This window comes from Callorhinus ursinus, unplaced genomic scaffold (assembly GCF_003265705.2).
Source record: "Callorhinus ursinus isolate GAN/ISIS: 27379988/994484 unplaced genomic scaffold, GSC_fseal_2.0 scaffold34, whole genome shotgun sequence".
NCBI classification, from domain to species: domain Eukaryota; kingdom Metazoa; phylum Chordata; class Mammalia; order Carnivora; family Otariidae; genus Callorhinus; species Callorhinus ursinus.
The window spans coordinates 5,973,147-6,000,916 of NW_027397096.1; the positions used below are offsets into that span (position 1 = coordinate 5,973,147).

The window sequence follows — 27,770 nt, forward strand, 5'->3', positions numbered from 1 at the left end:
GGATCGAGCCCCGCATTGGGCTCGCTGCTCCACGGGAAGCCTGCTTCTCCCTCTCCCACTCCCCCTGCTTGTGTTCCTTCTCTCACTGTGTCTCTCTCTGTCAAATAAATAAATAAAATCTTAAAAAAAAAAAAAGAAACAGAGAGACCCTAATATAAGTTTAATTGTTAAGTAGTCTCTGTACTAGGGAGCTTCTATGAAATAAACCAAAACCAAAATTCAAAAAGAAAAGGGAGGGTGCCATACTCAAAACTTTCAGGTTCATTACTTACCTGTGGGGTCCTTAAGACTCAGGCCCTAACATACATATAGCACCTGGCAAATAAATGTTGTTGAAGAAAAATGAAGTTAATCATGTACATGTTTAAGACCTTTTTAAAGAACCAGGGAGAGCATGCCTTATGATTTTTTTTTTTAAAGATTTTATTTATTTATTTGACAGAGACAGACACAGCAAGAGAGGGAACACAAGCAGGGAGAGTGGGAGAGAGAGAAGCAGGCTTCCCGCTGAGCAGGGAGCCCGATGCGGGGCTCGATCCCAGAACCCTGGGATCATGACCTGAGCTGAAGGCAGACGCTTAACGACTGAGCCACCCAGGCGCCCCTACATGCTTTATGATTTTGATACATCACCTGGGATATTGTTAGAAATGCAGACTGTTAGGCCCCACCCAGAACTACCGAATCAGAACCTACATTTTAAACAAGATCCCCAGGTGAACTACGATAGACCTTACAGATACCAAAATAAATGAAGACATGTTGAGGCACTGTAATACAGTTCACACCCCCACCACCAAGAGGAAATTCTGCAGTTGAGAAGTATACCAATGAAGTCCTGTCTCACTCTCTAACGGATACGGCACATACAGGAAGTGCATTGGTTAGGTAAAGTCAATTTCCTCTTTAGAAAGAATTCAAAAGCTCCAACAGTTTCAGAGCTCAACTATGTTTTGTTTTTGTTTCAGAACCTCAGAGGAAAGAAAAAGAGGAAGTATGTGAACATAAAGCAGTGAGAGGACTGGGCAGGGGAGACTCCATTTCCAAATGCACCTCCTACACTTCCATTATAAACGTAGTCCCTTTCCTTCATAGATACCAACCACTGCTGTTTCATTTGCTTTGCTTGATGAAACTAAACCTCGGGCGGACTTCACTGCTGAGTGGTTTCTTCTTATTTGATGTGGTACCATGGTCCCTGTGTGCCCTGTCAGCTCATTAACTTCACAGTGACTCTGAGAGGTGGGTCTCTACTGCCTACATTGAAGAGGGTGAAGCTTGAAGAAGTCAAATAACTTTCCCAAGGCTTCACAGTGCCAGAAACAGTCTGACTCCAAGGACCATGGCCTTTCCACTTTTCCCATTTTCAGGAGTTCCCAGGAAAACCTAGAAATTATGTACTGACTGCAAACACTTCCTGCTGTAACTTGTATTTCTTATCCTTGCATCAAGAATCATGTGGTAGACAACCACACAGCCCCAAATGCTATCTAGCCGTTCTAGGGCAAAACAACTGCTACATATAGTAACAGTAGATTTAAGTAGAATACAAATGATACACAACTCAAGGTCTTTTAAAAAGGAAACCGTCATATACACTGTTTATGCTGATTAATAATATTCAAACCAATTTTCCACTAAAGCCTCTACTGTAATGGACCATTAAAACTTACTTACTGGGGCACCTAGGTGGCACAGTCGGTTGAGCATCTGACTCTTATTTAGGCTCAGGTCATGATCTCAGGGTGATGGGATCGAGTCCTACATCAGGCTCCCCATTTTGTGCTGTTTGGGACTCTCTCTCCCTCTCCCTTGGCCCCTCCCCCTGAGCACATGCATGCACGCACACTCGCTCGCACGCACGCCCGCTCTCTCTAATAAATAAATCTTTTAAAAAAAACAAGTTACCTTTACTGCAGTTTAATCTAATCCCTAAGCAACTGTATTTTGAAGTTTTAACATGAGGATGAGTTCACAAAATGGCAAGAAGTCATCAAGTTTACACATCAAGACTAAGGCTTGCAAAAGCCTAGTAAATATATACTTCATAACCCTCCAAGACAACATTGACTGACATACTTTCCTCCGGAGTTTAGCTACTAACAAACTCATAAAACCTATGTAGAATTTGATTTAAAACATCTGTGGTCTTCAGTGGCAATATACAGTTGCTATATCAATATAATACAATAAATATAACAGCGTATTTTAGAAAATTAAGTAACCAGAATCTCCTCTATCTCCTCTAAAACATGCATTTTTATGATTTCATAGAAGAAAATAATTTTTATTCTCCAAGTTTAAGAATTTATTTTCCCATTTGGTAACAGGAAACTAAAACGATTTCATTTTATTTTTACAATTTTATTTTTAAGTAATCTCTACACCCAACACCCAACATTTGGGGCTCAAATTCACAATCCTGAGATCAAGAGTCATATGTTCCACCCCCTGAGCCAGCCAGGCACCCCAGAACTATTTTAAAATTACACATTGGCTTTAAACACTTAGCTACACTCTGGTTTCTCTTCAGATCACATAAATCTTTTGCCTTTTAAACACTTAGCTAACAAGAACATAATAATCAAAAATAAAAGACAAAGTAAATATAAAAAATAGTCAAGTGAACTTGAAAAAGCTAACCAAAATATTTCTTCTCAGTTCATGTGACATATACTACATTAGGTACTTGTCTTCACCCTGACACGAAGACATTAGTCACTAAAAATAACAGATGATGATGATGATGGCAATAATACAGCAACAGCTATCATCTACTGAACACCTACTGTGTGCCAGCTACTTACACGCATGGTCTCATTTAAATGCTACCACAACCCTATGAAGAAAGCATCTGTAGATGAGTAACATACTGGAGTCAGAGAGATAAACATGCCCACATCAGAAAGCTAGTAAAGTGACAGAGAATTTGAATTGTATGACTCTTCTTATGGACTCATAAGTGCTGCCACATTTCCATCTTGCCTTGCCTTTTTTTTTTTAAATGCCTATTTGAAAACATTCAGAAAGAAAATCCTTTTTCTATGATTTGGCAGTCTGTTACATTAGTGGCCCCCAGTGAACCACGAAGCACACATCCCAATACTCTATCATTGTGCAGTCCTCTCCCCGAGAAAACAGTGGGGCTGTGATGAGCCCTTGCAGGCTTAAGTGCATCGCTCAGAGTGGAATGGAGGTTGTGCCAGCTCCAGGTCTAGCAGCCTGGCAACCGCCGCTCTTGCACTTTTGAGGGTCCTGATCCACCATGTAAGACATCTGGCTACCTTTCTGGAGAGTGGAAGGGGTAGATGAGTGGGAAGGGTGGGAGGAAGGGACGAAGACTGGCATCCAGGTCCAGCCATGCCAGCATTCCAATGGAGTCCTGCAGCCACTAAGTCTCCAAACAGGTAAGTGAACGTTCTTTCTTGAACATGCCAGCCTTGGCTGCCATCTGACTGCAATTACATGAGTGTTGCCAGCAAAATCTGAAGAACTGCCCAACCAAGTCCCAGTCGATCCCTAGCATAGTAAGCAAATAAGATTGCTTTTTAAGCCGTTACACTTTGGTACAGTTTATTATGTAGCAACAAATAACCAAACCATATGATAAAACAAAAGTTTAATTCTTGATTATCTGTATTAATGAATAGGGTACATATAATCAAGACCATGGACAATCTAAAAAGAATGTCTGCAAAATTACACCCACAACATTCATAAAGGCACTTATTCAATATTTATTGAGATCTAGTATGTGCCAGGAGCTGGGGTTATAAAGATGAATAAAACATGGGCCTGACCTAAAAAAAAACCTGTCATTCTGGTAAAGGAGCTAGTTGAATGCACACATAACTACAATGAAATATATTAAGTTCTTACATAAGTGGGACAGCCACAAATTGCCATCTGAGCTCAAAAAGGGCATTCTGCTGGGAAAGACATTTAAAGAATAAGTTACCATTTGGAGAAGCAGGCGAGGGGATGTCACCCTGAATAACAATATTTATTGGTATTATTATTATGGGTAATATTTATTCAGCACTTTGTATGTCCCAGGCATGGCGCTAAGGATTTTACATATATTCCTCATCTTAATTCCCACATTGGCCAAGCAAAGCAGGTACTACCCTTATCCTCTCTGTACAGATAAGACAAGTGAGGATCAAAAAAAGGGAAGTTTCTCAAGATCTCATGGCTAATAGGAGCAAATGCTAACAAAGTAAAATAACAGAAAACATAAGTGGTCCGTTTGGCTTTTTAGATCATAAATTAGCCACATTATTTATGAGATTTATAGTGATAATAGTTTTTCTCCATCAAAATTTTTTTAAGATTTATTTTTATTAGAGAGAACGAGGGGGGGGGAGCAAGGGGGAAGGAGAGGGAGAGAATCTCTATCAGACTCCATGCCGAGCACAGAGCCCTACACGGGGCTGGACCTCACAGTCCTGAGATCATGACCTGAGCAGAAACCAAGAGTTGGAGGCTTAACCGACAGAGCCACCCGGGCGCCCCTTTCTCTATCAGAATCATACCTATACTACAATTACATTGAAAAAAATACCTACACAGAGAAAACCTGGGCACCTCTGTGACATTTACACACTTTTTAACTAACATCATGGATTTTAACATTATTGATTCAGAATACATGTTTTAATTCTCATCTATATCCTTTTCTATTTCAAGTGAGTGTTGGACTCAATAAGCAGCTTTCAGAGTGCCATGTTTAAAGATGTTCGTGAAAAGACTTATTTGAGAAAAGATGACTCAAAAGCCAATGTAAACATGTGGTCTTCTGCACACAAATATGTGTTCAGCTTTTTCTCCCCACCCTTGGCTGTTGATTATCTAGTTTTGCTTCTACAGCGTTGCTTCTAGTATTTCGGCATACCTAAGTCAATACATCTCAGCTTACCACCAACAAATGCTCCATCAGTTGCTAAATGCTCCATATAATACTAACCAAAAGAAAAAAAATGGATATGAAGTTGCATATATAGTAGTCCCTGAATTTTGCAAAATAATATGTCTAGAAGGATACACCAAAATGTTAACAGTGGTTGTAAGTAGTAGAATTATAGGTTATTTTAAAATTATTTCATCTGTTCTTGGTTTTTCCCAGCTCTAGATTTAACCTTTCCTTAGTACACTATGATAAGTACTACTACAGTAACATCATTTTCAGACAGATTTTTGGACTGTTTTGAAAATGGGTAACAGAAGGGGAAGTGGGAGATAAAAGAAGCAATAATAGCATTCTTTTCTTTGCTGAGCTACTAAGACTTCCTGCCCTGGTTTTCTGAAATAATTTTTTTCCCCTGCTGAATTCTAGATTTGTCCCAGTCTTTAACTAGTATGCCATGTGTTTTCAAACCCCGTGGGAATAATGATCTATAGAAGACATGGTATTGTATATTAAGAATATCAAGACTGCTGGGGCGCCTGGGTGGCTCAGTCGTTAAGCGTCTGCCTTCGGCTCAGGTCATGATCTCAGGGTCCTGGGATCGCCCTGCATCGGGCTCCCCGCTCCGCAGGAAGCCTGCTTCTCCCTCTCCCACTCCCCCTGCTTGTGTTCCCTCTCTCACTGTGTCTCTCTCTGTCAAATAAATAAATAAAATCTAAAAAAAAAAAAAGAATATCAAGACTGCTAGTTGAATCTTCAAAAAATTGTCTGAAATCAACTATTAAAAATTGAAAAAATATTATAAAGACAAAGGGTCATATTACAGATGTTAAGACATGCTAGAACAAGTGCTAGCTTATGTCAATTATTCACTTGTATATCACTGTACAATTACGTAACAAACCTATGATATTTCAAATGACATTTTGTTTTGTTTAAAGGAGGCTCTGAAAAAAATAAATAAATAAAGGAGGCTCTATGCCCAATGCAGGGCTTAAACTCATGACCCCAACATTAAGATCGCAAGCTCTACCAACTGAGCCAGCCAGGTTTTAATCTTGAGGATAAACAATGGCAATTTATAACAACACACTTATGGTTAGATTAAACTACAGAAATCAGTAGAGAACTGACAAATTGGTAATGGTATACTCTAAGACAGTGTGCCTCAATTTTCAATGTGCATACACATCACACCTGACAATCCTGTTCAAGTGCAGATTATGATTTAGTAGGTCTGGTCTGATTCTTGCATTCTTCGCAAGCTCTCAGGTGATGGATCACATTTGTGGTAGCGAGGATCAAAGGGATACCACTGGCCAGAGCTAGGCAGGCTCCTCACCAAATAGTATCTTAATTAGGTAACAGGATCTGGCCCTTTACTCTGAAAGAGCAGAGACTTGCTTGCTCTCATCAATGCCCTGAGAGACACCGAATCACATTTAAAAGGCACATGAAGGCCAACACGTTCATTTTCTAGCATGAATTGTAACCGTATACAGAACAGTTGGTATTTCTCATTGTAGAACATTGGTATTTCTCATTGTAGGCACCTCCAGTGCCTCAAACTAATCCCCCTTTGATAATGTACAAAGATGCAGTTTCTGGACCTGCAAAGCTTAAGGATTAGGCCCCAGACAATGGCAATATCACCCAGGCAGTATCACCCTGTGAAGCGCACCTGACTGGCTAGCTGACATCACCATGTGACATCTCGATCAGCTATCTCTACTTACAACGAGCAGGAAAGCCAACCCCGTACAAATAAACAAGTAATGAAAACACAATGGAAGTGAAATCTAAAAATGAGGACACAAGAATTTAGGTTTTTCCTATTTGTTTTGTTTTTAAGAGCAATAGTCCAATGACCCACCAACAAAGGGAAGAGTAAATCCATGAGAGCACTAGTCTATTTCCCTCACCATGGTATTTCTAAGACCTAGAAGCATCTCTGACCCACCCAATAAATATTTACTAGGTGAATGAACAAATGAGTATTTAAGGAGAGTGGGTGTTAATTTCTTTGGTATTTACATCTTAGTACCAAGGATTCCAGGGAACTAGACAGAGGTATTCTTAATGATTTCAACAACATTTAGGCCAGGCTGGCTGTAAACATGATCTGATTTCCTGAAGACAATGAACATATCTCTCTAGCCTTTAACTTACTTAAACAGTAAGAGTTAAAGACTACCCATGCATTCCTGCACAGCACTTCCTTTTCTGTAAAGACAGAGGGTAGGGCCTAAACTTAACCACAAGAAGAGAAACTGCCACACGATGGCAGTTGTTTTTGACAGAATAACAAAGTATTTTTACTCTTCTCCTTCTAGATTTTCATAGGCATGGTTTCTTAACATGAGACAAATTTCGTGAGAGACTTTTAAAGCGTAAGAAACAAAAGCAAAGACTAACAGGATGCCAAGTGCTCGAAAGAGTTAAATAGAGTTTCCATACAACCCAGCAATTCCTAAGTATACACTAAAAGAACTGACAACATAGCCACATAAAAACTTGTAAATGAATGTTCACAGCAACATTATTCATAAGAGCCAAAAAGTGAAAGTAATCCAAGTATCTATCAATTGATGAATGTATAAATTAAATGTGGTATATCCATGCAACAAATACTATTCAGCCACAAAAAGAATTAAAGTACTGATACATGCTACCACATGGATGAACCTCGAAAACATGCTAAGTTGAAGAAGCCAGTCACAAGGGACCGCATATTGTATGATTCTATTTATACAAAATGTCCAGAATAGGCAAATCCAAATAGAGAAAGTAGTTTAGTGGTTGTCAGTATGGGATTTCTTTTTGGAGTGATGAAAATGTTCTGGAATTAGGTAGTAGTGATGGTTGCACAACTTTGTGAGTATACTAAAAAATGGGGCGCCGGGGTGGCTCAGTCGTTAGTTAAGCATCTGCCTTCGGCTCAGGTCATAACCCCAGAGTCCTGGGATCGAGCCCTGCATCGGACTCCCTGCTCAGGGGAAGCCTGCTTCTCCCTCTCCCACTCCCCCTGCTGTGTCCCCTCTCTCACTGTGTCTCTCTCTGTCAAATAAATAAATAAAATCTTTAAAAAAAAGAACATACTAAAAAATGCTGAATTGCACATTTTAAGGCATGAATTTTATGGTATCTAAATTATATATCAATAAAAAAATCATATGCCAAAAGGAAATAAAATCAGCAAGTAAAAAATATACACAAAGGGGAGCATCTCTCCTCTCTGCTCATCCTTCCCCCATGCAAAATCTTTGACTGAAAAGCCAAATAGTAGTTATTCTGAAAATGACTGGAACCCTAAAAATATCCTAACCACCAAACAAAAGCAGCTGCTTATTTTGATAACATTCTTGTAACATGGACCTTCCTTCGAATCCAAGCTGACAGAGGACTTATTCTACAAACCCAAATGTACAAAATCCACTAGAATTAGCTTTGAGGAGATATGCCTTGTAATTGGCACAAAACACAATCCAGTTCACAAAAGAGAAGTACACTATTAGTCTAATCAGAAGGCAATGTCATCAGGGACCTAACTGTGATGGATGTTCTCTTGGTGTTTTCTGTCTCAAGCCTGAGACAATGGGCCTCAAAAGCAAAACAAAAACCCATAATGAACTACACTAACTTATAGGAAAGTATGTCCTGTATTTACATTATTGGATATAAAATTTAAAATACAGGTCTGGAAACTGAATTCTAAGCCATTCAGAATGCGATCATACTAAATTTGTTAAGTGAATTCAAAATTAACACAAGAAATTAGTAAGTACTACTCTCAGGTGCTAAACTCATTCATTTAGTGTCTTTATTGTTTCTTAGTTGCAGATGCAGTTAAATAAACCTGCTCATATGGAAGATATCTTAACTGGCTGAAACATTAATCATATAATAAGAGATAGTTTAATCTCTTTCGAAACAATGTCCTAGATTTAGAACCTCTGTTTCAAAACAGAAGGAATAATGCAGAGGTTTTCAAATGGAAATCAAGATGAATGCATTGGAAGGCCATGAAAAGCATTCATCAAACTGGATAACCATAACTAGATTTTGCTCCCAGTTTTGCTACTAGACTACAGAATAATGCCTGGCCTACAGGAACTCTACAAGGTTTTCAAAATATAGAAAACCCAGAGCGTGCCAAGTATTCTTAATGATGAAAATATCCAAAGGTACCATTTTCACAGCACTATTCTACCAGTTGTACGTTTTCAGATTCTGTGCAGCATGGCAGTTACTAGAATGACAACATAGATTACTATCAAGTGTGGGTGCTTGGCTGGCTCAGTTGGAAGAGCCTGCAACTCTTGATCTCGGTGTTGTGAGTTCCAACCCTACACTGGGTATAGAGATTACATAAAAATAAAATCTAAAAAAAAAAAATAGATTAAGTGATATAGAAAAATCCCACTCACTCAAATGATTCCACTCAGATGGAAGCAAACTCACTCCAAAAGCATTTATGAAGATCCTGTGTTAATAGTTGCTTGAGGATTATCTGTCCCACTACACATTGGCAGTGGGTTATATCTTTTTTCTGTATATGTTCCAGGGTGTTCCTATATCTTTGATAACCATGTCCCCATAGAACAGATAATGCTGTCACTTGAAAGTATAGTTAGCTTTTCCTTTCAGCACTCCTTTCTTTAAATCTTTTTCCATTTCCTTACACTTTTGTATTCTATCCCTCAAGTATTTCAATTTCCTTCTTTTGCCCTTCCAACACAACTCCATTTTAAAAATTCTAAACCATCTAGAATAGGGTTATGTTAAATGGTATTTTTTAATGCATTCAAGATTACATGAGATATTAAATACTACTCTCAGGCATTAATCCCATTCATTTAGTGTTAACTCTACTGCTTCTCAATTACCCTGTCTCTGTCTCTTTAGTCCCCCCCTTCCAATATCCCATTCAGGCTCTCTAAAATCAGTCTCCATCCCCAAGGCAGGTTTTCCCAAAGAATCTCCACCTCCCCCAACTCTCCCCAGTCCTCAGTACCCTCTGTGACGACGCCCTCGGTTTTTTGCTCTGCTCGCTCGCTCTCCCCGACCTCCACCCCTATCCCCATCACCGCCCCACACAGTTTAGGGAACGCCCCCTCACACTCTCCCTCGATCCCCCAAACTTGTCTCTTCGCCTTAAGACCCCTCCACCCCCGCCAGCCAGCACCCACCTTAGTTCCCGGACCCTGCTGGGTCTCCCTGCACCTTCAGAGCCTCCTCCCTTCTCCCGCCCCTCGCAGCCCTCGGAGCCCTCCACCCACCCGCCGGGCACCCCGCGCCCTCCCCGGGGCCCTCAGCGCCCCTCCGGGAGCGGCCCTCCGACCTGCCTCCGCGCCTCCCGCAGCCCCTGCAGCCTCTGGCCCAGCTCCCGCCGGTAGCTCTGCGCCGCCTCCACGTTCTCCCGGGCCTCCTGCAGCAGCAGCTCGGGCTCCAGCTCCATCGCCCTCTCGTCCGGCCGCGCGGCCGGCGGCTGCGGGCGCGGTTTCCCCACAGTCCCGGGCGCCGGCGAGCGGCCCGGCTCGACCACGCGCAGGCGGAAGCACCGCCCCGCCCCGCCCCACGGCGGACTTGATTGACAGCCGCACCGGCTCCCGGCACGACCCGCCTCCCGATCCCAGCGCCGGCCGCCCCCATGTCCACGCGGCCGTGTCCCGGTTCCCAAGTAGCGCCTGACCTCAGTGCTTCTTTCAGAGACGCATGGGGTCGGGGAAAGATTAGTAACTTCCCCTTGCGGAGTGCTTCCCCCATCTTGGCTCATTTGGGCCTCACTACCAGCCTCCCTTGCGCCTCCATTTCACGGAGGAGGAAACGGGCAGAGAGGGGAATCAACTTTCTCAAGTCGTCGGTATTTCAACCCAGATGGCTCTTAAATCGTCACTGTCCCACCTCCCTAGCCAAAGGAGTGTCCCCGCTGCGGCAGGCGTTTTAAAAGGTTACTGTGAAGCAGGCACCGCGCTCAGAGGGTCAGACGAGAGTACACCACTCAGAAGCTCGCAGTCTAATGAGGGAGCCAGGACAATGACCTGCGGTAGGTACAGCAATCTAGGCAGAAGTCCAAGATGGGTGTTAGCAAGCTTTCTCTGTAAGGGGCAAGTAGTAAAACTTGGGAGCTTGGTGGGCCATCAAGTCTCAGTTGCAAAGTCGGAGGTAAATGGGCGTGACCGTGTGCAAATAAAACCTTATGTTTACAGATAATTTTCACCTGTTACAAAATGTCTTTGCATCCTTTTAAAGCTATTTAAAAATAAAAAATCTGGGTGCCTGGATGGCCCAGTCAGTTAAGCGGTTGACTCTTGATTTCGCTCAGGTCACGATCTCAAGGAGGTGAGATCCAGGCCGGTGTCCGCCTTGGGCTGAGCGTGGAGCCTGCTTAAGATTTTCTCTCTCCCTTTTCCTCTGCCTCTTTCCTCCTCTGCGCGCGCGCGCGCGCTCTCTCTCCTTCTCTAAAAGAAATAAGTGAAAATAAAAATCGTTCTTCCCTGAAGGGCCATTCAAAAATAGGTAGTGCGTCTGGGGCGCCTGGGTGGCTTAGTTGGCTAAGCAAGCGCCAGACTCTTGATTTCAGCTCAGGTAATGATCATTAGATGGAGCCCTGCAAGGGGCGCTCGGGGGGAGTCCGTTTGAGATTCCCTCTCTCACTTCCTCTGTCCCTCCCGCCACTTGTGCTGTCTCTCTTGCTCTCTCTCTCTCTATAATAAATAAAATCTTAAAAAAAAAAATAGGTGGTGGGTCAGATTTGGCTTGGGTGGTAGTTTCCTGACCCCTGGCCAAGGATGTTAGAGCTGAAAGTAGCCTCTGCCAGGAAACAGATGAAACATGTTTTGCTAAAGGTTACACAACCAGTCTGTAATAAAAGCTAGATTGCAGTTTTCCTGGGCCAGAATAAAGCTCTCTTGACCACCCTGTTTTGTGCTAAGTAAATGACACTTGGACCTGGAGAAATTTAGAAAAGGGAAGCCCAACTGGAGAAAATGGGAAATTAGCTTTATCTTGAAGGTAAGGTAGCTGGGCACTTAATAAATACTCAACAAATACCTCTAGAATAAATCTAGGTATTAACTAAACAAAAGGGCTGTGGAAATGCACCCTAGGTAGGCCAAAACTAAGGAAACGGATAGGTCTTGGAAATAGGAATGGTGGAACTGAATAATATTCTGAGAGATGAAGTTGAGGAAGAATAAGGGCCATGGAGTTGAGGTTAAGAAGTTTTGACTTTAATGAGTAGACATTAAAGGTTTTTGCAAGTGCAGTGACATTTGCAAAGCAATGTTTTAGGAAGACAAATGATAGGCATGACACTTTGGTGTGTCTAAAGATAAAGTAGGGGAACGGGTGCCTGGGTGGCTCAGTCGATTAAGCATCCGACTCTTGGTTTCCACTCAGGTCATGGTGTGATCAAGCCCCACATGGGCTCCATGCCCAGCACGGAGTCTGCTTGTCCCTCTCCCTCTGCTCCTCCCACTACTCACACACACACACTCTCTCTCTCAAATAAATAAATAAAATCTTAAAAATAAAGTAGGGGTTGGCAATAGTAAATTCTCAATAAATATTTGTTCAGTGAAATGAAAATACATAGGATAGCTGGATGGAGTGGTAAATAAAGAACGACCATGGGCATGAGTCCGGCTATGATATGATAGAGGCTTGAATTAGGATGTTGACCTTTACAGAGGTTTTGACAGTAAGGCAGAGGAAAAGATAGTCAAATGGTGCAAGGAAATAGGAGGGTTTAGGCACAGATTGAGTCAGTGAAAAAATGATTTACTAAATGTTCTTTTAAGATTTTATTTATTTGAGAGAGAATGAGAGAGAGAGAGAGCACACGGGAGGGGGGAGGGTCAGAGGAAGAAGCAGACTCCCCGCTGAGCAGGGAGCCTGACCTTGATCCCAGGGCTCCAGGATCATGACCTGAGTCGAAGGCGGTCCTTTAACCAACTGGGCCACCCAGGCGCCCCTGGATTTACTAAATGATCTTGAACACAGTATGTTCTGTGTGCTTTCTAAAGCTAATTGAATAGAATTGGATCCCACCCTGGAAAACTTTACTATGTGAAAAAGAAAGAAAGAAAAATTGGAGGCGCCTGGCTGGCTCAGTCAGAGGAGCCTGTGATACTTGATCTCAGGGTCATGAGTTGGAGCCCCATGTTGGGTGTAGAGATTAGTTAAATAAACAAACAAACAAACTGGGGTGCCTGAGTGGTTCAGTTGGTTAAGCCTCCTGCTCCTGATTTTGTCTCAGGCCGTGATCTCAGGGTCCTGGGATCGAGCCCCGCATCGGGCTCCCTGCTCTGGGGGAAGCCTGCCTCTCCCTCTCCCATTCCCCCTGCTTGTGTTCCCTCTCTCGCTGTGTCTCTCTCTGTGTCAAATAAATAAATAAAATCTTTAAAAAATAATAATAGGGGCGCCTGGGTGGCTCCGTCGTTAAGCGTCTGCCTTCGGCTCAGGTCATGATCCCAGGGTCCTGGGATCGAGCCCCGCATCGGGCTCCCTGCTCCACGGGAAGCCTGCTTCTCCCTCTCCCGCTCTCCCTGCTTGTGTTCCCTCTCTAGCTGTCTCTCTCTCTCTGTCAAATGAATAAAATCTTTAAAAAAATAAATAAATAAATAAATAAAAAATAATAATAAATAAACTTAGAAAAAAAATTAAAAGGAAAATGTCCACAAGGCCAAGACACTAATTTTGGTTTCATTCAGCTTTATTTCCTTGACCTGATGGGAGGCAGGAAATAATGTATTTAATATAGTCACATTATACAGAAAAATAATACAAAGAAAACTGAAGAAGATCTTGTGAAACCACCCCTCCCAGGCTTAAAATTTTGGGATGTTTTATTTTCAGCTTTAGAGCAAAGTAAATACTCTGGTCAGTAACCGGACGATTGATCTAGAGGTGGCAGTGATAGAAGCCAGCAGGCCAGCAGGCAGAGTTTTACACATTTTTATCTCCTTCACGTCACACTGGTCTAGGATTGACTTTTCGAGTTTACCCAGAGGTGAGCAGATTCAGGGTCAGACTCCTCGTGCTAATAAGACAAGAAACAAATAAAGCAACTTGCTAAGTTATTTATTTACAATAAGAATATAATTGCTCCGAAGATTACAACAGCTGGAAAATCAGGTCATAACCAGAGTTGTTTGGCAAACATGGATTCAGTCCAGAATACTTTGGTTATCTGGTCAGCCAAGGCTTCCTCTCCCCTCTCTCCAGCCTCTTCTCAGAAAGCTCCTAACTGTATTAGGCACATACTGACAATTTGTTTTCTTTAGTTTCTTCACTCCCCTGTTTGTACACTTAAAGCCATTAACACATTCTTTAGAATCAACTGGCTACAACTAAGTAAGTCTTAGTACCTCGTTTTTGAATAGGGACTCATACAAAGAAATACTACTGTCCAATCAAAAATAATTAAGAGATAATTCTAATATACATTTTTAAAAGATTTTATTTATTTTTCAGAGAGAGAGAGTGAGCACAAGCAGGGGGAAGGGCAGGCAGAGGGAGAAGCAGTCTCCCCACTGAGCAGGGAGCTCAGTGCAGGACTCCATCCCAGGACCCTGGGATCATGACCTGAGCCAAAGGCAGATGCTTAAGCAACTGAGCCACCCAGGCGCCCCAATTAAGAGATAATTCTAATCTTGACTGTAACTTGTAACATTTTAATTAATGCCATATATTTTTAATTTTGAGAACTCAATTTTACAGAAATCTCAGATGTCAACAGAAAAATCGCAAATAAAATGCAAAAAAAATTTTTCCCCTCAATAAACCATTTGAGAGTAAGTTGCCAGATTCCTTTAGTACATTTTTCTATGAACCCACAATGCACCATCAAAAACAGGAATTTAGGGGCGCCTGGGTGGCTCAGTTGGTTAAGTGTCAACCTTTGGCTCAGGTCATGATCCCAGGGTCCTGGAATCAAGTCCTGCGTCAGGCTCCCTCCTCCACAGGGAGTCTGCTTCTCCCTCTGCCCCTCCCCTCTGCTTGTGCTCTTGTGCTCTCTTGTTCTCTCTCTCTCTCTCCCTCTCTCTCAAATAAATAAATAAAATCTTAAAAAAAAAAAAAAGCCAGCTCATCTGATCATACCTATAGTAGGGACAGCATCCCACTAATGAGTTACCCATGCTGAAAACCTTCAATTAGCTTTAACAATCTTTAAAAACAGCTTCATTGAGTGTAACTGATTTGCAATAAACTGCCAAGTATACAGTTTGATGAACTTTTTCCTAAGTAGATACCTGTGGAACCCTCACCAGGATAAACATTTCCCTCACTTCCCAGAGTTTCCATATAATCCACCCCTCCTTCAACCCCTGAATTCAAGTAAGGACTGATCTGCTTTCTGTCTTTAGAGATTCATTTTCTCTAATTTTAAATAAATTTAATCATACAATGTGTACTCTTTTTTTCATCTGGCTTATTTTACTCAGTATAAGGATTTTGAGATTCATCCATGTTTCATGTATTAATAGTTCATTTCTTTTTTATTGCTGAGTAGTATTCCATAATATGGATGTATCACAATGTGTCTATTCATTTGCCTTCTGATGGGCTGTTCCCAGTTTTTTACTATTACAAATAAAGCTGCTATGAATATTTGTGTACAGGTATACAATTCTTTATAATATAACTATACTGGGAAGGTGGGAAGAGAGAAAGCGTGGAGGGTGGTGTTATAAGAGAATGAAGTCCTTAACCAACATAAAAGGACATTAATGAATACTGTTTAAAATTGTTAAATCAAGGGCGCCTGGGTGGCTCAGTTGGTTAAGCGACTGCCTTCGGCTCAGGTCATGATCCTGGAGTCCCGGGATCGGGTCCCACATCGGGCTCCCTGCTCAGCAGGGAGTCAGCTTCTCCCTCTGACCCTCTTCCCTCTTGTGCTTTCTATCTCTCATTCTCTCTCTCAAATAAATAAATAAAATCTTTAAAAAAAATAAAATTGTTAAATCAAGAAATAGCTGTATAAACTTATTGCTCTATTTAAAAATAAGAAGTCCTTAACCAACATAAAAGGACATTAATGAATACTGTTTAAAATTGTTAAATCAAGAAATAGCTGTATAAACATATTGCTCTATTTAAAAATAAGGAGATGGGCGCCTGGGTGGCTCAGTTGATTAAGCAGCTGGCTCTTGATTTCAGCTCTGGTCATGATGTCAGGGTCCTGGGATCAAACCCCATATCAGGCTCCACTCTCATCGTGGAGTCTGCTCCAGTTTCTCTTTCTTTCATTCTGCCTCTCCCCCTGCTTGTGCGTGAGCACTCTCTCTCTCTCTCTTTCTCAAATAAATAAATAAAAATCCTTTAGGGGCACCTGGGTGGCTCAGTCGTTAAGCATCTGCCTTCAGCTCAGGTCATGATCCCAGGGTCCTGGGATCGAGCCCCGCATTGGGCTCCCTGCTCAGCAGGAAGCCTGCTTTTCCCTCTCCTGCTCCCCCTGCTTATGTTCCCTCTCTAGCTGTCTCTCTGTGTCAAATAAATAAATAAAATCTTTTTAAAAAATCCTTTAAAAAAATAAGGAGATATTTATAGTGCTAGAAGAGTTTTGAAAGTGGCTGCCTCTGGGAAATTATACTAGAGTATGACATAGAAATCAGCTCTTTTTTGGGGCACCTGACTGGCTTAGTCAGTAGATCATGTGACTCTTTTTTTTCCTTTTTTAAAAAATTTATTTGAGAGAGAGAGAGAGGGTACAAGCAGGGGGAGTGGCAGGCAGAGAGAGAGGGAGAAGCAGGCTCCCTGCTGAGGAAGGAGCCCGATTCGGGGCTCGATCCCAGGACCCTGGGATCATGACCTGAGCCGAAGGCAGACGCTTAACCAACTGAGCCACCCAGGTGTCCCAAGATTGCGTAACTCTTGACCTCAGGATGGTGAGTTCAAGCCCCACACTGAGCACAGAGCCTACTTAATTTATTTTTATTTTTAATTTTTTTGAAAATTTGTCGGAGAGACAGCACAAGCAGGGGGAGTGGCAGGCAGAGGGAGAAGCAGGTCCCTGCTGAGCAAGGAGCCCAATTCAGGGCTGGATCCCAGGATCCTGGGATCATGACCTGAGCCGAAGGCAGACACTTAACCGACTGAGCCACCCAGGCATCCCAAGCCTACTTAAAAAGAAAAAAAAGAAATCAGCTCTTTTTTTTTTTTTTAAGATTTATTGATTTATTTTAGGGAGAGAGAGAGAGAGCAAGCACGAACAGGGGGCAGGACAGAGGCAGAAGGAGAGGGTGAGAATATCAAGCAGACTCCCCACTGAATGTGGAGCTTGATATGGGGCTCAGTCTCACAACCCTAAGATCATGACCTGAGCTGAGATCATGTCGGATGCTTCACTGACTGAGCCACCCAGGTGCTCTAGCTCTTTTCTGATAGTAAGTTTTGTAATGCTCTTTGACATTTATTAACCAAATACAGGCATTACTTTGATAAATATAAAAGTTAATTTTTGAAAAGGGGTGGGGCGCCTGGGTGGCTCAGTCAGTTAAGCCTCAGATTCTTGATTTCAGCTCAGATCATGATCTCAGAGTCCTGGGATTGAGCCCGATGGGCTCCGCACTCAGTATGGAGTCTGCTTATCCCTCTCCCTCTGCTCCTCCCCCCCAACCCCCTTTTTTAAAAAGGAATCAATCAATCAATCAATCAATCAATAAAAGTAGGGGTTAGCCAGATGGGGAAGATAATAAAACACCCCATGGACACATCATAAATGCTAAATTGCTATACAAATGTGAGAGCTCATTTAATTTAAAACTTATAAATGTCATTAACTCCTAAAGAAGAGTTGTGTAAAATACTAACTACATATTTAAAAATAAACTCAGTGCAAATGCTTAACAAACCAGTGCAGTTTAAATGCTTAGTAACTGAGAAGAATAAAAAGCACTAGAGATACATACCCTGACAACCCAGCAATTCCACTTCTAGGTGTGTCTTCTGGAGAAACATTACACATGTTCAAGGAGACATAGAAAAGTGTTCACCTATTCACTGAAACAGAAAATTGGAGACAACATGAAGGAAATGGATAAATAAAATGTGTCTAGGTGGATGGAATGCTGAGGAATGAAAAGGAATGAATCAGATCTACGTGTATCATGGATAGCTCTTGAAAACAATAATGAATGAAAAAAGCAGGAGGCTGAGTGATATTTACAGTGTTACCTTTTCTATAATTAAAAACAACATTAAAGATTTTTCTATGGATACATATACTTATCCATATAAAAGTATATATGTTTGCAGTGCTACCCACCGAATAAGTAATAATGGCCACTACTGGGGCCAAGAGGAAGACACTGAATTTGGGGGTCAAAGTCAAGGGGACTTTCAGTTTTCTCTGTAATTTTCTCTTTTATTTCTCTGCCTTGTCCTCTTCCTCATCCATCTCCTTGGGCAATGTTCTTACTCTACGGTGAGTAATAATAATAATAAAACAGAACAACAAAACAATATATAGAAGACTGAAGGTAGTGCAGTCTCCCTGAAAAACCTTATCCGGGGCTAATAATTTTAAAAGAAAAAATAATTACCTCCAGTTTCATCGGAGAAATTTGTACCCTTTATGCTGTCAAAACAACAGCAATACCATCTTTATGGTATAAAGATGGACACAATAACGTCAGTAGTTGAAAAGAGTATGCATAACCCGGCGTAACAAGTTGGCTTCCCTTATTATTTGATATATCCTTTTACTTGCCCTACTTTGCACTTAATATCATGCAGTCAAAACTATGCACTCAAACAAAGTAAACATACTCTATATGTCACTGCAACTGATGTAAAAAAAAAAAAGTCAAAGCTAAACCAATCCACGAAAGCAATGCAAATGACGTATGAGATTATCATCACTACAAACCAGCAAAATACTGGTACCCTGCGACAGCTGAGCACTCCAACCAGCTGAGGCCATGATGGGCTCCTAGTTGCCCGCGAGGACGAAGTCCAGGGGAAGAAATGCCTCTTTAGCTCAATTAAGGGTTAAAAGTCGCAATCTCGGATCCCGGCAGAGCGTATTTCAAGGTAGGACGCTTGCCAAAATAACATTCCGTCTGGGAGAAATGTAATCAATTACTTCCTTTCCTGTATTTTTCAAATCTCCAGTTTTGAAAAAGGGTTAGCCTGGGGCATCAAAAATCTAGAGTTTTAATTCTGCGACCAACGGGCTTTAGTCATGTTCTCATCCGTGAAACTGGGCGTGAGACGTTCGAATCTCCAAAATTCCCGCTAGTTTGAAATCCCACAGCGAGACCAATCCCGCCTCCTTCAGTTTCGCCCGAGAATTATTTTGACCCTCTCTGTTCACCGTCCGCGCAGCCTCCCGAAGCAATCGTAAGCTCCGCCCCCTGCGCTCCGGACGGCGCGAAAACCCAATTGACAAGAACTCTCTCCGAAGCCCGCGGGTCCGATCTGCGTTGGGCCTGCTTTCCCAGCCGGGGTAGCAGTCCCCGGCGCTCAGCCTGGGGCGCCCGCATCGAGGGCACCCCGCGCTCGCCGGCCGCGTCCCAGAGTCCTCGCTGCCCGCGCTTTCTTACCGCCTCTTCCCGCGTCCGACTGGGCTGAGCTGGGCCCAGCCTCCGCAACCGTTCCGTCCCGGTGGGCGCGGGGGAGTCGGAGACGGACCCCGCGGCCCGGCTGCTCCTTCGGCGGGAGCCGGCCGCCTCCATGGCCTCCAGGCCGGCGGGGCCCGGCCGCACAACGCCCTAGGAGCCGGTATTCCGGGAAGCCGGGAGCATGGTGGGGGTCCTGGCCATGGCGGCGGCAGCTGCTCCCCCTCCGGTGAAGGACTACGAGATTGAGGTAAGCTAGTGTATTTCTGTCTGTACGAGGTGGGTAAAAGGTAATTCCGATTTTGGCTCTAGGAGGGGAGAGGAGGGACCTCCTGAGGCCCCGCCTGTGACATTGTGTGCAACAATTGCTGGAGTGTGTCGCTTCCTAAAGTCGTGATAGGTACTAACAAACATTGAGATTGTGAGATGTTTGCGGGCCAGGAAAGTCAGGATTGAAAAGATACCTCGACCAGTTCCCAGATACAAATGTTGGTGGAACCTGATGTTTTGGACTTGTGAAGTGTCACAGAGGATCCCAGGATCAAGTGTGGGTTCATCGTAAGGAATCAGAACTTTAGCTTGAAAAGACTTTAAGTTCAACTACTCTGTCCACCTACCTGTTCTAGGACTACCGCTTAGATTGTCACTACAGGAGTGAAACAAAGTAATTTTATTTAAAAAATCAGTTTCTCAGGGCGCCTGGGTGGCTCATTCGTTAAGCGTCTGCCTTCGGCTCAGGTCATGATCCCAGGGTCCTGGGATCGAGCCCCATATCAGGCTCCCTCCTCGGCGGGAAGCCTGCTCCTCTCTCTCCCACTCCCCCTGCTTGTGTTCCTGCTCTCGCTGTCTCTCTCTGTGTGTCAAATAAATAAATAAAATCTTAAAAAAAAATCTGTTTCTCATGGCTCTAGAGCTTAAGATACTGCAGTTAGTAGCATGGAATGCTGTTATTCTTATGTATTCACCAAGTTTCAGTGAAATGCACTGAGCAGTCCTTACAAAGATACTTTAATGCCCTGAACTAATGGAGTAGCATCTCAAAAGTGATGGTTGCTATATTTTTACACCTTTTCATCTCAAGCTAGCGTTCTAACTGAAATACACATACTCGTGTCCTTGAAGTGAGCCAAGATGTACGTTCACTTATAGAACTGGGACTCTTTCTTATTTTTTAGAATTGAATAACTTTTGTCTACTTGCTAATAGTTGTTATGCTGATATTTGTTTTCTAAATCAAGGCAGTTGCTCAGCTTTCTTGGGTGTGAAGAGGGACTTTTGGTAGTTGAATTAGACAGTTCTTGATTTTTGTACAGTCAGTTTATCAAGCTTTACCTTAGAGTTTCTGCTTTTGGTGCTCTGCTTACCTTATTTCATAGTAATGATACTTTCCTTTTAGTATTGCAAGGGTAAGGGCCTTGTATACATTATTTTGCTTAATATCAACCCTGTGCTGAGGTATCATCTGTATCCATACGGATGACAGAAGAAAGTAAAAAAATAATTAAAGTGGGGTGCCTGGGTGGCTCAGTCTGTTAGGTGTCTGTCAGCTCAGGTCATGATCCTGGGGTCCTGGGATAGAGCCCCACATCGGGCTCCCTGCTCAGTGGGGAGCCTGCTTCTCCCTCTGCCTCTACTTCTCCCTGAACCCTCCCCCCCACTCATTTTCTCTCTCTCTCTCTCTCAAATAAAATCTTTTAAAAAAAAAGTAATTAAAAGTAAATTAAGTTAGAAAAAGTAATTTAGAAGGGTGCCTGGGTGGCTCAGTCGGGTAAGCATCTGCCTTCGGGTCAGGTCATGATCTCAGGGTCCCGGGATCAGGACCCACATCGGGCTCCCTGCTCATTGGAGAGCCAGCTTCTCCCTCTCCCTCTGCCTGCTGCTCCCCCTCCTTAGACTCTCTGTGTCAAATAAATAAATAAGATCTTTAAAAAGAAAAGAAAAAGTAAATTAGAAAGTTAAAAATGGGCACCTGGGTGGCTTAGTTGGTTAAGCGTCCGGCTCTTGATCTCATGTCAGGTCTTGATCTCAGGGTTGTGAGTTTAAGCCCTGCATTGGGCTCCACAGTGTGGAGCCTACTTTAAAAAAAAATTTTTTTTAAAGTTAAAAGTAATATGCTTAGGGCACCGTACTAGTAGATGTCAGAGCCAGCACTTGAACTTAAATCTGCCTGACTCCAGAGCCCATAGTATCATACTTTTGATACCATCTCAGGGTAATGATAATACTAACAGCTCATTAGCATTTTCTTCTAATGCTTTTACCGTTTCATTTTAACATATAAAATTTTAATTTGTAATTAATTTTGCCTCATATTTATCCAACTGGTTAGAAATTTGTCCCAATACCATTTATTACTTATTTGCTCACTAACTTGAATGCTACTGTTCTCATATACCAAGTTCTTTTTTTTTTTTTAAAGATTTTATTTATTTATTTGAGAGAGAGAGAATGAGAGACAGAGAGCATGAAAGGGAGGAGAGTCAGAGGGAGAAGCAGACTCCCCGCCGAGCAGGGAGCCCGACGTGGGACTCGATCCCGGGACTCCAGGATCATGACCTGAGCCGAAGGCAGTCGCTTAACCAACTGAGCCACCCAGGCGCCCCCATATACCAAGTTCTTAAATATTTACTTATTTCTTTTTCTGGTTTTCTAATCCATTCCATTACGTTGGCTACCTTATTCATGTATCAGTACTATGCCTTTTTTTTTTTTAAGTAATCTCTACACCCAGTGTGGGGCTCGAACTCACAACCCCAAGATCAAGAGTCACAAGCTCCACTGACTGAGCCAGCCAGGTGCCCCCACTACTTTGTTTTGTTTTTATATATATATGTTTTTTAAATTTTTATTGTTATGTTAATCACCATATATTACATCATTAATTTTTGATGTAGTGTTCCATGATTCATTGTTTGCACATAACACCCAGTGCTCCATGCAGAACGTGCCCTCTTTAATACCCATCACCAGGCTAACCCATCCTCCCACCTCCATCCCCTCTAGAACCCTCAGTTTGTTTTTCAGAATCCATCGTCTCTTAATGGTTCATCTCCCCCTCCGACTTAACTCCCCTTCATTCTTCCCCTCCTGCTATCTTCTTCCCCCCCCCCGTACTTTGTTTTTAATGATGATAGCTTTGTGATCCTTTTAATTTTCTAGAAGTATATTTCCCCCATTCATTATCTTTTTTTTTTTTGAGATTTTATTTTTAAGTAAGCTCTACACTCAACTTGGGGCTGGAACCCACAACCCTGAGATCAAGAGTCGCATGCTTTACTGACTGAGCCAACCAGACACCCCTCATTACTTACCTTTTTCTAAAAATTTCCTTGTCATTCTGGAAAGTTTATTTTAACAAATGAACCAAGGGAAGTTAAAATGACAGAAAAGATTGATGGAGCTTTTTGTAGCTAATAATTTTTTCTATTATGTAAGTTACTAATTTATGACCAACAGAAATATAACTTTATAGTATTATAGTCAACTTGATATGTGAGGGTAATAACATAGGAGGCAGGCAGTAACTTTTAATAACAAAACACTGGTAAGTTTTTTTTTTAATTTGTGGTAAGTGTCCTTCACCATAATTTTTACTTGATTAGTGAATTTGAGGATCATAGGTTTGTTCACTATGTGTCTATTTCTTAGAAATAGAACGATTTTTTTTAAAGATTTATTTGTTTATTTTAGAGAGAAGGAGAGAGTTCAGGAGGGGGAAGGACTGAAGGAGAAGGAGAGAGAGAATCTCTGCTTTTTTAAAAAAGCAAAAAAAGCACAGAACCCAACGACCAGGGGCTTGATCCCATGACCCTGAAATCATGACCTGAGCTGAAATCAAGAGATGGATGCTTACCTGACTGAGCCACCCAGGCGCCCCAAGAATAATTTGTTTTTAACTAAAAAAGGAAAAAGGGAATGGAATTAATATTTGTAGAGTCCCCACCATGCATTTGACTTCACATATTTTTATGCAATGTGTTCGTTACAAATTTTGTGGGGTGGGTGGTACTATTCAAAGGTTATAGAGTAAACAGAGGCCAACAGAAATGAACACGATTTGTACATAAGTATAGTGGCCTTGAAACTTTTTATTTAAGTATATATAAAGTAAAATACACAAATTATAAGTGTATGGCCTGATGTGATGTTGAGATTTGAATGTAGATTTAATTTTAAAGCTCTTTCTTCAGGGTGCCTGGGTGGCTTAGTTGGTTAAGCGTCTGCCTTTGGCTCAGGTCATGATCCCAGGTTCCTGGGATGGAGCCCCTTGTCGGGCTTCTTGCTCAGCGGGGAGTCTCTCTCTGCCTGCCGCTCCCCCTGCTTGTGCTCTCTCTCTGACAAATTTTTTAAAAAAGCAAAAAAAGCTCTTTTTTCTAATATATCAGGTTCATTACCTAAGGGAGCCTTCCTTTTTTTATCCAGTTAGGTAAAATATTAGATCTGTGTTTACAATTCATGTTTTGGATTATTTTGTTTGAAATAACTGCTTTTTTTTTTTCTTAAATTGATAGGCATGCAAAAGGCGAAGGAAAGATGATGACAGATCTTCCTGCAAAACGATTACAAAATATTTATCACCAATAGGGAAGACTGGAGACACTGTTTTCTCTCCACCAAAATCCAGTAATATTCTGGATTATTTTAGAAAGACTTCCCCCACAAATGAAAAGACACAGTCAGCAAAAGAGTGCAAGATAAAGTCATCTGCACCATTGCCTGCTGACGGTGGCAAAGACTGTAAAACACCTTTGGAAGTGTTCTCAAATCTAGAGTTTAAGAAGAGAGGAAAGAGAGTTAATTTATCTCATCGACTAAATAGTGTTAAAACTGAAAATGAATCTCTAATTAAAATTAGTAGTGTTGGTAGCAAAGAAGACACTAGTCTAAATAATGATTTTATAGAAAGTAGTACTTCTTTGTTACTCTGCAAGAAACATGTGGAGGTACTTGCAGAAAGTATTCAAGATAAAAAACACTCAAGCACTATGACCTCCATAAAAAGCTCTAAGAAAGTGAATCCTAAACAAAGGGTCACAAAAAATGATTGCAGAAAAATGAGAAAAAGGAAGCACAGGGATGTAATAGATCTATCTGAAAGCATACCATGGGCTGAGGAGCTAAATCTCCATCAGAAAGATGGTAAAGATAGGAAACAGATAACGCCTTCCCTAACTAATGAGATCGAGAGTACTGCAAATGACTCCAGAGGTGATATAACTAAAACAGCCCACTTAAATGATAGTACAATTACAGTCTCCTATGAGGAATTTTTAAAAAGTCACAAGGAAAATAAAGCAGAACACATACCAGACTCTACAATGTCAATTTGTATTCCCTCTGTAACTGTTGAAGATATGGTCAAAAGTGGTTGTATAAGTGACCCAGGAACCTGTGAAATTTCCCAACATGTACGCTATAAGACAGTTACTGTTCTTGCGCAAGTTCACCCTATTCCCCCCAGAAAGACAAGGAAAATACCCTCCATTTTCTTGAAACAGAAGCAGTTGGAAATGGAAAATAGTCTGTCTGATCCTGAGAATGAGCAGACTGTTCAGAAAAGAAAATCTAATGTTGTCATACAGGAGGAAGAGTTAGAATTGGCAGTGCTGGAAGCTGGAAATGCTGAGGCCGTGAAACCGAAATGCACCCTAGAAGAAAGACAGCAGTTTATGAAAGCATTTAGGCAGCCGGCATCCGATGCACTTAAAAATGGAGTCAGAAAGTCTTCTGAGAAGCAGAAAGAGCTCAATGAAAAATCTTTAAACGAGGAAGGAAGACACAATAATTCTAAAAAAATCATGGAAAATCCTAACATTCAGGTGGTTTCAAATGATGGCAGTTCACCGTCACACACTGAGAAAGGAAGTTTTCCTAACGAGAAAAGTAAAAAGCTGAAGAAAAAGGATAAGAAAATGTTAGGTACTGGTGTTACTCCAGGTGAAAATAGACGGGGAAATATTCAAAAGAAAGCAGCAACTTTTTCCTTTAGAGATAAACAGAATCAAAATAGACTTAGAATGAGTTTAAGACAAAAGAAAACAGAAGTTTTCAAAAACAGCACATTATTTTACAGTGAAAGTCTTATTTGTAAAGATTTAGCAAATGATGACCTTCTAAAGATTTCCTCTCGGTGTAACAAAAAGTCTTCAAGAAAGACCAGCATACCAGTTAAGGATAAGGTTATACATTCTAAAGCTGAAACTGAATACAGTTTGATAAATGTTTCCACACCCAAGCCAACCAGAAGATCTGTAAGAACCAGCAACACACCTACTACAATAGTCCTTAGCGGTACTGATTCTGAAGATGGTAGTCCAGCAAAGGCTTCCACTCCAAAAGCAGCCAACTTACTAGAAAAGCACAGTTTATATACAGCAGAATTAATAACAGTACCTTCTGATTCAGAGAGCCCTATTAGGTAAGGTTTTGTTTTTGTTCTGAAGCTCTGAGTATTCTGCGTATATTATTAGCTGGGAAGGAAAATAGTTCAAGCATTGGAGAGTGTTATTTTTTCTAGAACACAGCTGATTTATAAAAAAACAGTTTCAAAATGCTGTTTATTTCCCACGTTTAATTTAAAGCCAGGCATGATTTTAGAAGAATTCTAGATGTATTTTAGATGAGTTCAAACTCTTATCAGGGTTATTAATTCCCTGGAGAAATATTTTTCAAATATGAATTTTAGGGGCGCTTGGGTGGCTCAGTGGGTTAAGCCTCTGCCTTCGGCTCTGGTCGAGATCCCGGGGTCCTGGGATCAAGCCCCACATCAGGCTTCCCACTCAGTGGGGAGTCTGCTTCTCCCTCTTCCTCTGCCGCTCCCCCTGCTTGTGCTCTCTCTCTCTCTGTCAAATAAATAAAATCTTAAAAAAAAAAATGAATTCTGTTCATCTAACAAACAGATTAAAAATAAGTAAGAGTTTTATTTCTTGGGTAAATGGAGCTATATATATGAGGTATATACTTGCATGCTGGTTTTGGCCAATGGAAGAGTGATCTTAGGAGGTAATTTTCTGTAAAGCTTATGATTTCTAAAAGGAAACATTTTATATTTTCTGAGAGTTTAGCTTTGGGTTTGGCTTACTTTGGATCAGTAGTTTGAATCTAACTGGGAGTACTTTTTTTTAAGAACTGTCCAGGGCACCTGGGTGGCTCAGTCTTTAAGTGGCTGCCTTCGGCTCAGGTCATGATCCCAGAGTTCTGGGATCGAGTCCCACGTGGGGCTCCCTGCTCGGTGGGAGGCCTGCTTCTCCCTCTCCCACTCCCCCTGCTTGTGTTCCTGCTCTCGCTGTCTCTGTCAAATAAATAAATAAAATCTTTAAAAAAAGAACTGTCCAGAAATTGGAGCCCTAGTTGATTCTTTTCTATATTTAATTGAAATTCTTACACATAATCATGGAAATGCTTCTGAATGTCTTTTTTTCAGAATGAAATTCACCAGAATTAGTACTCCTAAGAAATCTAAGAAAAAATCTAAGAAAAGATGTGAGAAATCTGAAGCAACTGATGGAGATTTTACTTCTCAGACTAGAAAGGTAATTCAAATATTAGGGGATTGTGTAAGTGGTATTCTGTTTCCTAAAACAACAACTACTTTAAGAAGTAGTATGCCAAAAGAAGATACACATATTTTATAGATTGGTTATGTTAACTACAGCCATATACTGTTACTATTATTCTATTCCTCTGATTAGTTTATTAAGCAGTCAACATACCTTACAGTGAGATGGAAGCAATTGATAAGGACAGCATAATTCACTTAGAAAAAGTTTTCTTGGGGACACCTGGGTGGCTCAGTCAGTTAAGTGTTCGACCCTTGGTTTCAGCTCAGGTCATGATCTCAGTATTGTGAGATTGAGCCCTGTGTCAGGCTCCACTCTTAGCCCTGAGTCCGCTTGTCCCTTTCCTTTGCACCTCCCCGTGCTTGCACATATGCGCCCTCTCTCTCTCTAAAATAAACAAAATCTTTAAAAGAGGGGAAAAAAAGTTTTTTTTCCTTAAGGCTGCTTATAGGTCATGATTGAATTTTTGGTTTATTTCTGTAGATCAGAGACAAAAAGTGGGGTGTGTAACTCTGGTACAGGTCTAAAAACCCTGGTACTGTTGACATTTTGGGCTGGATAATTCTTTGTTATAGGGAACTGATTGTGTATTGTAGGATGTTTAGCAATAACCTGGGCCTCTACCCATGGAATTGCCAGTAGCTCTCCAGCTCCCCTGGTTATGATAACCAAAAATGTCTCCACACATAACAAATATCCCTGGGAGGGAAAGAAATCCACCCCCTCACCCTGCGCTATTGA

The 27,770-nt window shown here is 41.6% G+C and overlaps 2 protein-coding genes and 1 long non-coding RNA gene across 5 annotated transcripts in view; 1 reads left to right on the top strand and 2 right to left on the bottom strand.

Annotated features, from left to right (window-relative positions):
* The window catches only part of CRLF3 (cytokine receptor like factor 3), a 34,256-nt gene extending 23,559 nt beyond the window's left edge, over positions 1-10,697 (bottom strand). The window contains exon 1 of the mRNA XM_025851043.1: positions 10,248-10,697. Within this exon, the coding sequence (XP_025706828.1) occupies positions 10,248-10,682 (435 nt within the window). The 5' untranslated portion in view covers positions 10,683-10,697. The remainder of the gene's footprint in view (positions 1-10,247) is intronic.
* A 2,912-nt stretch (positions 10,698-13,609) lies between these two features.
* LOC112808107 (uncharacterized) lies at positions 13,610-19,213 on the bottom strand. The gene is made up of 3 exons (XR_012374429.1): positions 19,084-19,213; positions 17,821-17,911; positions 13,610-13,949 (listed from the first exon to the last, which is right to left on the bottom strand). It is a non-coding gene; the product is annotated as an uncharacterized lncRNA (long non-coding RNA).
* Positions 19,202-27,770, top strand: part of ATAD5 (ATPase family AAA domain containing 5) — a 49,487-nt gene continuing 40,918 nt past the window's right edge. For all 3 annotated transcript variants that reach the window (XM_025851040.2, XM_025851041.2, XM_073879408.1), the window contains exons 1-3: positions 19,202-19,720; positions 23,982-25,888; positions 26,894-27,002. In XM_025851040.2, the coding sequence (XP_025706825.1) occupies positions 19,655-19,720; positions 23,982-25,888; positions 26,894-27,002 (2,082 nt within the window). In that variant the 5' untranslated portion in view covers positions 19,202-19,654. The remainder of the gene's footprint in view (positions 19,721-23,981; positions 25,889-26,893; positions 27,003-27,770) is intronic.